Here is a 10,762-nt window from a genome sequence, read left to right on the forward strand (position 1 = left end):
GAACCATATTTAGGTAGCCTGTTTTTGTGTTGGGTTTTGTGGGTGATTGTTCCTGTCTTTGTGTTTGTGGCACCAGATAGGACTGTTTTGGTTTTTTACGGTTCTTGTTTTGTAGATTGTACTTTCATCTTTATTAAAGATGCACAAAACTAACCACGCTGCATTTTGGTCCGCCTCTCTTTCCCCAGAAGAAAACCATTACATCATGGGTGCTTTTTCAAAGCCTATGTCAGATACTTCAAGAAGATTAATTGGCTCCAATTAGTAATTTGCTCAATATTAGGAAATAAAGTTGGCATCATTACAAAGAAGATATTCTCCTCTTTTCTACTGTCGGTATGTAATTCAAAATGTGTTTATTCTGTTACTAGAGATATTCATAAAAACATTGAAACATTTTTCTATATACTTTTCCACGGTCCCACTGCAGTAACTCTGGTTGAATACCCCTGTAGTAGAGAAATTCCCTGGTGAAATAGAATGATCAGAGTGGTACAGGAAAGGAGGCTTCGCTCACTGTGGGGAAGAGTCTGATTATTCCTAGTAACAGTAGCCTACTATGATGCAGAGTTTTCTACAAGGGCAACATTAGGATTCTAGGAGGAGTGGAAAGGGTATTGTATAAGAGGGTAGAGGGGTATGGATGGGAGAAGGGTAGTATTATTGGGCTTTACGATGCAGAGAGATCGGTGTCTTTCAGTTTGGTGGAGAAGGGGGAATTTTGGAATTGAACAACTTAGTAGCCTAAATGTACACTGAGTATACCAAACATTAGGAACACCTTCCTAATGTTGAGTTTTGTCTTGCCCATTCACCCTCTGAATGGCACACATACACAATCCATATCTCAATTGTCTCAAGGCTTAAAACTCCTTTAACCTGTCTCCTCCCTTTCATCTACACTGATTCAAATGGATTAACAAGTGACATCAATAAGGGATCATGGCTTTCACCTGGATTCACCTGGTCAGTCTATGTCATGGAAAGAGCAGGTGTTCTTAATGTTTTGTACACTCAGTGTATATCTTTGTATATAGTTTAAATGTAGCCCTTTATTGTTGATGATATGTGTTCATCAACAGATCATTTGTGGGAACAGGATCTTCATATCTTCATGAATAATACTGCATTTGAAAGCATACAAGAACTGCATGCATTGCGTGTTTTGGTACTTAAAGCAGGTCTGACAGCCAGGTCTTTCCCATCACCCTCTGCTCAGGCCTGTTCTCTGCCTGCATCTCACATCTATTCAAATATTAAGTAACCAGGGGATCAACAATGTGTTTGAAATGATGGGGCCTATGTGTACTGTGTTTTGGGTGATTTGTAGATTCTCACAGCCTCTGGGTATAGGATAGAGGAGGTAGACTTCAGCCATCCATCAGCTACAGCCAGATTGTCATTTGAATAGACGCTGTGTGCAAGGGATGATTGGTCCAAAAATAGGAACCCAATGGTTTTATTATTAGGGCTAAGTTAAACCTGCGACTGCAAGAAAAAACATTTTACACGGGAATGAAAATAGTTATCCGAAACGTCTATTTTAATTTTAGACTATTAAATATTAACTGATGAATTTGTAAACCTGTTGTGTATTCAAAATTAGGCCTATTCTATATATTTTTGTATGGCGTGTGTGTGTGTCTATGTGTGTGTGTGTGCGTGTGCGTGTGCGTGTCTGTGAGAATTACACTATCAATTTACATCCTTGATTTCAAAATGCATTGGCCTCGCACATGCATGGTAAGGACCCTAAATAAGGACCATACGCTATCTCAATGTACGCAGTGCAGGGACTACCGAGTTTTGCTTATGCATTAGCCATTATTTTAATCTGCTTGACATATCCCCAACATAAAACCGTAAAGCGGTGGTGAACTATCTCTCTCCTGGTGAAAGTAAAGCGTTGCCTCTCTCCTGATCTATGTGCTAGAAAATTAAACACGTCCACCGGTGGTGGCTCTATCTTCAACAAGACCTGCACTTGCGCACACAAAAGGCTATGAAGACAATCAGACGAATGGAATAGATTGTGGTGATTCTCATGCGCGAGCCACCCTATAATCTACTCAAATGAAATCAGTTCTCTTTCGGCTCTATTTTTTCTGAAGACTCAGTGGTTGCTATGCAAATACAGTTTTTTTCCCTCGCGGATTTAATTAATCTTAATCTAATTTTCCAACCCGATTTTTGCCCCAGTGTTATGATAAACTGTATTTGATCAATTTTAAAGGCCTAGTGCAGTCAAAAACGATTTCTCTGTGTTTTTAAAACATATATATATTTCCAAACTATGAGGTTCTGTGTGAAATTGTGAAGATTATGATAATGCAATTTTAGTGTAAGAGCTGTTTAAATGAGTTAATAAACCAAAAGAGAGTTCCAAACCTTTCTGCCAATAACACACAATTTTCCCCTCCCCAGTCAGGCCACTCCCAGACAGTCCTAGCAAAATTATTGCTTTAGAAATGGCTCTTTTTGACCATTTTAATGAATTGTTAACCAGAAATTATTTGACATTGAGATGAAAATGGCTCACCATGGCCTATAAACCCACTGGGTACACACTGGTTGAATCAACGTTGTTTTTGCGTCATTTCAATTCAATTATGTTGAACCAACGTGGAATAGACGTTGAATTGACGTCTGTGCCCAGTGGGAAGCCTACTTTGCACATACATACAAATAAATAAATCATATGAGGAGCTGGGCCTACAAGAATAGACCTGGATTTATATTTCAGAGTCTGAATGAGACTATATCACAACAGTTTCAGTCGTCCACACGGTTGATTGTTTATACATTTCCCCGGGCAACAGATATCAGCGGCACGCAGAGCTGTGGCCGGTGGGAGAAAATGGGCATGAAAATCCGCTATCTCCATGTTCCCAGCCCCGAAGACTGTCCCAAGTGCATTGCCCACTGCGCGATACTATCTTTCAGGGAGCGCCTATCGCTAGACATGATATTATAATGATTATCCTTGCCCTTTCACCCAAAATGTAGAATAAGCGCAGGGAAACATTAATCTATGTAGAAAGCTTGTATTCAGACTTCCCAGAGCCCTTCCCTCCCCTCATCTGCAGATGATGAAGTCATGATGATTTGTCATTTCTGTCACGGCTCCACAGTCTTATTCTCAGGTCTACTCTTTCGCTATGTTGCTTTAATACAGTATTATAACAATACCCTTTGGAAAACAATGTAGGCTAGTAAAATGTAGACCTGTATACAGAGTAGGCCTAAATAGTGAATAATAATTGACTATAATAATTGACAAATTGTTATAGTTGTTGACAAGGTTATAACAATTATGTTAGTTCAACTCTAGTTAGCGAAAATATAGGCTACTCTAAATTATTAAGACATCAAAACACAGTCATAAATGACCATGTACATTTCCGGGGGTTAAAATTGGTTTATTCTATGAAAAACATCCAGTGTCAAGTTTTTAATGTCACATGCACAAGTACAGTGAAATGTCTTTCTTGCAAACTCAAAACAATGCAATAATCAATAACAATGTAATACTAGACAAAACACACACGAGAAATAAGAAGAAACATGAAGAACACAATAAGGAAATAAGTAAGCATACCATATACAGGGCCAGATACTATTAGACAAGCATATTGTCCTGTTTGAAGTTAAGAGCCATAGAGTGAAAACTAAATTAAGAGAATTCATTTAAACATCTTTTTCGTGAGTTTTTAATGTCTGTCAAAGACATCCAAACGAATTCTTAATGTGCGTTTAATAGCCCACTTTTGTAATTATAAAATATATGTTATCTTCATCATCATCATCATCATCGTCCAAGTCTGACCACATCAAACTCTATAATTGCAAGTTAACCTAACTCTGTCGTTTTGCATTGCCCTTCTTCCACATGTGAGGGTGGTGGTTTCCTTTCAAATAAAGTGAGAAGTCAGTCACATATGTGGCGTGTTTATCCGTACGTTTCTCAGGGAACTATCTAAATATCCATGCATGTGTCAGAGATGCATTTCCGTTTGATTAATCGATCTGTGAACTTCAGTGCGTCCGCGTCATTCACTTTCTCTCCTCTCCTAAGACGTGCAAAAAAAATGATATAGGAAGGCCTAACCATAATGATAGCCTAATAAATTATATTTCCAATTTCAGATAAATAATGTTAGATATAAACGAATTTAGTTCCCTCTGCCAAAATGACTGTAAGCTACAAGAAAAGTTGTTGTTTTCATGAAATACTGTACCTTATTAAATGTATTCTATCCGGAGACCCTAGCTCCGCTTCCACCTGGAATATGCGATATACCTGCTGTATCGAGTTGGAATTTACGAGTTTCTAAAACAATACGACAGTTTCAAAGATACGAGGCAATAGTCGTTCTCTGTTCCCTAGTCCTTAGTGGGTCCGTCCGGCAAGTTTAGCGGGCATATTAATTGCCACTCCAACAGCAAGCTGCTGATAGGTGTCGATTCAACATGACGTCAGGAGGCTCGTAATAAGGCTAGCTCGTGCGCTTTCAGAGGTACGGATACTGAAGCTTGGACTAAAGAGTGCATCATACTCGAAGAATAGAAGGATTATGACAGAATCGACAAGATATTGAACAGATTTTTGTCATATTTGTGTTAACTTTCGACTTTGGCAATAATTATTTGGCTGTGTGGCAGTTATGTATTCGTGCGTAATTGTAGTGGCATGATGCCTTGTTCAGATACACTAAATCATTAGCCTACTATCGCACCTCTTGGCTCATTTTGATGGACAAGCGGAGGCCTTTGCTGCTCTCAAGTTTGCATTCTTGCTTGTGAAATGTATTCACTTTGATAAGTTATTTGTTCGTTTTCGTTTTTTTGATACCATTTTTATAGCCAAGGTTTGTTCTGTCCATGCAAGAGGAATGCAATAATATTTTTGCTCAAGGGATATGATGATGCTAGCTCATTGTTGAGAGATTCGTCTGGATGAGCTGCATCCTCTGGATTGTAGGAGTGGACTAGAGCAGGTCATTCTCTAAATCAACAAAGCGACCAAGGAGACAGACACATCGCTTTGGTTTGGGACAAAAAAATAAAGACATTCACTTGGAATAGCTGGAATTATCCAAATATGGTTCACTGTGCCGGCTGCGAAAGACCTATTCTGGACAGGTTTCTACTCAATGTTCTGGACAGACCATGGCACATCAAGTGCGTACAGTGCTGTGACTGTAAATGCAATTTGACAGAAAAATGTTTTTCACGGGAAGGGAGGCTGTACTGTAAAAACGACTTTTTTAGGTAAGCACGCCTGGGCACATGCCTTTCAATATTGCGCGGAAGAGCTTTAGCTTCTACTGGGTATCCAATTAAGCAGAACTATGCAAATGTACAACAGATTATGTGAAATGCAAGTTTTATAATTATACAATTCTATTGCAAGATTATTATTTATTTTTTTGCAACAGGGGTATATGCCTAGTGTCAATCTTGTTTAATCTATCCTCATGAGCGACATAATTTGAACAAACCAGAGGCAGGATACCCAGATTATGAGTGGTGATCCAGGAAAAGATGATACATTATAAGCATATATCACCATGTTCTGTGACGGATTAAAGAAAAGCGTCCTTTGTTTACAAGGAAAGGCTGTCAAACAAACCGCGGGGATTAAAATTATGCCAGGATTCTTGACGGAAGTGTATTCTGCGTTCAATCAGTCGGCGCACGCCCGTTTGTTTGCTGAGACTCTAGTGAAAATGTGATAAGTGGATTTGAATAATAAATCATCTTGAGAAAACCCACACTGCAATCACAGAACTCCAGTCCAGACGTTTGTTAACTATTTAAATACACAACTATCTACATAAATATAGGCTACATTGCAACATTGAAAATTTAACTGTGGCTTTGTAATTTTCAAGCATTAAATGGGATATATTTCAATAATGGACCGTTGTTTTATGCATGTTGGACTTCTCTCCATACAATAACCTACTAATAAACGGCGTGGCCTTTCTTGAATTATAGTTTTAGGTAGGCCTAATAATAGTTCTACAACACGTAAACCTAGGCCTAAATATAAGATACATTTATATATATTTATAAAAATGTATTTAGCATAAAAAACATAATTATTATATTATATTTATGGTTGCTAAATAACTGGTTATCTGTGTGAATAGGCCCACGTAAAACTAATATAGTGGCGGTGAAGCTAGTGAAGCCAGGCCCAACATCCGTGTAGCCTGTAATTTCCAGATTCACAAACCAACTCGAAAAGAAAAAGCCTACGAAATTGATATATATATATTTATATTCACTTGGAATCTCATCAAAAATATATTAAGCATCAAAATACTGAAAATTAAATATTTTGCGTCATGAAAAACGCGTATCCCTTCGTGTAAACATCTATAATGTTGCCAATAATGTTTCCATGTTATTGGTAATCTGATGTGAATATTTTTTTGTGTCTATTTGCTGCTACACTGTCAACCCTGTTTTGTTTGATCAATGATGGTATTTATTTTTTCTTTCTTTCTTTTAGGAGATTTGGCACAAAGTGTGGAGGTTGCGCCCAGGGAATCTCGCCCAACGATTTGGTTCGAAGAGCAAAGAGCAAAGTGTTTCACCTGAACTGTTTCACGTGCATGATGTGTAACAAACAGCTATCTACTGGAGAGGAAATGTACATTTTAGATGAATTTAAGTTTGTTTGTAAAGAGGACTACCTAAGCAACAGCAACGGAAAGGACACAACCCTGCTCTCAGGTATGGAACATGACTTGAACCACATCCCAATTTTCAACCATAAAGCGTTATAATATATATGTATATTCTATATAATTCTATAGCCTCTTGTGAATCATTATTTTCAACGTTTTGCTATTGCTTTATATTCCATTTATAAAAGATGTATTTTGGGGGGGGGGGGGGGGCAGTTACGATAACAGTATCCTGATAGGTTCAATAACAGTACAAATCTAAACAATGACCTTGATGACGATTAAAATATTATTATAAGGATTAGAATGGATTGTTAATTCATGTTATCATCACCAATAATAATATGTCTAAAGGTAGTTGGCTAATATGTCTAGTGCATAATACTAACAATAACAATATTAATTGGCCCAATAGTAGCCTAATAATTCTCTAATGATATGGTATTCTTGTCGATTATTTTTTGTATATTCGTTCATGAATAGGCTATAAAGACATAAGAATAGATTTAAAGTAATTTCATTTCATGTTTCTTTCATCTCACAGTCACGACCTGCAGTGACCCAAGTCTATCTCCAGATTCCCAAGACCCACAGGATGATGGTAAAGATTCGGAAATCGGGCCTTTATCCGATAAAGAGGTGGGCAGCAATGAAAACGATGAGCAGAACGTAGGGGGGAAACGACGTGGGCCTCGAACAACTATAAAAGCCAAGCAACTTGAGGTCCTCAAAGCTGCTTTCACGGCCACGCCAAAACCCACAAGACACATTCGAGAACAGCTGGCGCAGGAGACAGGTCTCAACATGAGAGTGATCCAGGTAAGAGTCCATTTCGCTTACGTCTGTATCACATGAACAATAAAAAAAGAAGCTTATTTTCAGAATTATTATACGGGTCAGTGAAAATTTATTTTCAATTCAATGGCACCTAGTTCAATAATGGCAGATGGCAAGATATGCAGATTGCTTACCACTTTCGTGGTGCAGAACCACATATTGTCATTACTTCACAATGTTTTCACACCATGACCTCTAGGCTATCTATAGTCTATACACATCAATGCAAATGTCTTTGTTTTCTCATTTTGAAAATAGCGGCTATATGTTGGACTCTTAGGCTTTAGCATATGTTACGAGAATGTGGCAATTGTGGAATAAAAGGGTGGTGGTGGGGGGTGGGGGGTGGGGGGTCCCTGGCTGTTAAATCCCTGGTATTCACGGAACATACGATAAACTGGGTTAAGGATCATTGAGCATTTGACAGTTGAGCCAAGGACCCATTTAGAGGTATAGGCCTATAGGCTAATCACGTCATGGTTATTAAAAGGCATTTCACAACATGTCATCAGATCTGGGACCTCGAGATGCTGCACACATTTCTGATGCACAAAATAAATATTTGACCGGGGCTGAAAACTCAATTTCAATCAGCCATTTCCATGTAATTTGTGGTGTGCAGGTTTGGTTCCAAAATCGGCGGTCTAAAGAGCGGCGCATGAAGCAGCTGAGTGCACTGGGGGCGAGAAGGCACTCGTTCTTCCGCAGTCCAAGGAGAATGAGAACTCTGGTGGACCGACTCGAACCCGGGGAGCTGGTCCCCAACGGCCATTTCTCATACTATGGTGGTAAGGTATTTTATATTCACCATTGTCCACCCAAATAACACATTTGTGTTTTAAAGGTCATCAGAAATGCATTTTGACTATGAGCGCCCTGCACAGGCCTTTTTTAAAATTACCTTATTTAAATTCCCAATTTCACTCATAATTCACAGGTGTTTTATTGCATTAAAAAAAAGTCTAATTACAATACTGTCATCCTCCAAATAACTATTATGGCAAATTAACCCTTTATACTACTGGAAATGTAATAGTTGTACTTTTTTTTGTAATTTAAATGACATTCCTATAGGTGCATTGTACCGGTACAGGACATTTTGTTAAATAACTATTATGGCAAATTAACCCTTTATACTACTGGAAATGTAATAGTTGTACTTTTTTTTGTAATTTAAATGACATTCCTATAGGTGCATTGTACCGGTACAGGACATTTTGTTAAAGTTTTTATTTTCACCACATAAGCATTTCCCATAATAATTCTGGTGTATATGTTTGTAGATTATCAGAGTGAATACTATGGACCTGGAGGAAATTTTGAGTACTACACCCAAGGCCCCCCCTTGTTGCAGGCCCAGACCCCAGTGGACCTAGGCTTCTCCTCTGGCCCTGCTGGCACCCCTTTAGGTGGCATGGACCATCACCTGGCTGGGCACCACCCATCTGGTGAGGTGCAGTGCTTCACTGACATCATATCTCACCATCCAGTGGACTCGCCTAGCCCCGAGCCCAACGGACCCGGGTCAATGCACAGCATCTCCAGTGAGATGTGTGGCGTCAGCACACCCTTCACCTCACTGTCCATCAACGGCAGTGGATACAGCAACCAATTGTCACACCCCTCCTCAGAGATGAGCGAAGGCACTGTCTGGTAGCCCACAGGACATTATGAAGCCAAGGCTAACTATTGACTTAGGAGGCAACTGAAGTCCTGAGCGAGTATCCCTTTTACTTTATATTATTTATTTATTCATCAATTCATTTATATATAATAATATATACCCATTTCATTTATTACTTGTCTCTAACTACCTTTACTGCTGTTTTGATTGTTGCAGTGTTATTTAAAGATTCACACAGTAACAGTGTAGACACTAAAGCAGTCATATAATGGTGAATAGTGTACAAGCGTTCAGCAGAACTTTCGCTTTAGAGGGTCTACCATATCAGATGATAATGATTTTTTACCTAAAGCTTTTATGATGGCTTTGGTATATGTGCTTATTTCTCAATTTGTTTTTGTTTCTCTGTATATTTCTGTGTTTTGCCAAATCCTAGAGAGTTTGCCTTCAAAAGGAAAACTTTAAAAAGTTGTATAATCTTTTATTTAATTGAAAATAACTTGAATTTGAAGAAGAAGTCAACCTTCTAAAAATCTATGGACAATGGTTTGAGGTGGACATACAGTAGAACAGTCAACTGTTTACGTATATATTTACAGTACTTCAGGGGTTTGAATATGAGCATTGTTTGAAACCTCTTGATTCAGATGTGAACATCGTTCAAGCAACAAACCAAACTTTTGTATTTATTCTATTTATATTATGGTCATGGTTCCTCACTGTGCTAGATTGTATTATTGTGTTTACTTCGAAGAACATTTACAAACACAAATAGACAGTTGCCAAATAAGGATAAAAGCACAATTCGTTAGTGCTTTGCGTCATCAATTGCTGAACATACTACAAGAAACATAGTAGCATTTTTAACAGAATGTGTTAAATTATAGTTAATTATATAATGAGGCTGTCTATTGTGTCCGAAAGGCTTTATTTTGTGTCTTTACATGAAAGTCCAAATGATTAAGCATTGATGGTCAAATATGTTACCAGCAGCTGCTATATTCTTGAAATATCAACTCTGATATGATTATGTGACCTCTAGTGCATATTAGACCATTCACTGTATAATAAAACATGTACACAAAAACTGCAAGCTTTTTTAACGATAAAGGGGTCGACATTTTTAGGTTGAAAAGATGGACGCTACTGTTCTTTCCTCACTCACTTCTAACACACCTTCTGCACACTTGTTGATTTCTAAACAGTCGACCTAAAGTACAGTTTACCCAACTGCCCCTAGGCCCTAGTGTTATGTTATTTAAATCCCTGACATTGGGTGTGTCTGATGAACAGAATCCACTCACTGATTAGACTACAGTACACAGAGGGCCACATCCACGTCGACAACGCTTCTCAGCTCTCCATCATCAGATACATTGACATGAGGATGTCTGAGCAGGCCTCTTCTATAAGTGGATAGGAGTTTGGAAAAAGGAAGATCAAGCCTATAAATTAAGAACATATGATATAACGGTAGACCTACATATTTCTCAAATGCAATCAGATTTTTTAAATATGATAATGAGATCCTACATGTATGAATTGGCACCAAAAAATTGCGCAGTCACAACCCTTTGGCACTAATTATAGAAGTAGGCCTACA

General features: G+C 38.3%; 1 protein-coding gene across 1 annotated transcript; it reads left to right on the forward strand.

Moving 5' to 3' along the window:
* The first annotated feature begins 5,037 nt into the window (after window positions 1-5,037).
* LOC115104714 (LIM/homeobox protein Lhx1-like) lies at window positions 5,038-9,192 on the forward strand. Its single transcript, XM_029626068.2, has 5 exons — window positions 5,038-5,271; window positions 6,521-6,744; window positions 7,243-7,517; window positions 8,158-8,323; window positions 8,819-9,192. The coding sequence occupies exons 1-5, from the start codon at window positions 5,102-5,104 to the stop codon at window positions 9,190-9,192; spliced, it is 1,209 nt and encodes a 402-aa protein (XP_029481928.1). The 5' UTR covers window positions 5,038-5,101.
* Window positions 9,193-10,762: the final 1,570 nt, after the last annotated feature.

Source organism: Oncorhynchus nerka, linkage group LG22 (assembly GCF_034236695.1).
Source record: "Oncorhynchus nerka isolate Pitt River linkage group LG22, Oner_Uvic_2.0, whole genome shotgun sequence".
In the NCBI taxonomy this organism is placed as follows: Eukaryota; Metazoa; Chordata; class Actinopteri; order Salmoniformes; family Salmonidae; genus Oncorhynchus; species Oncorhynchus nerka.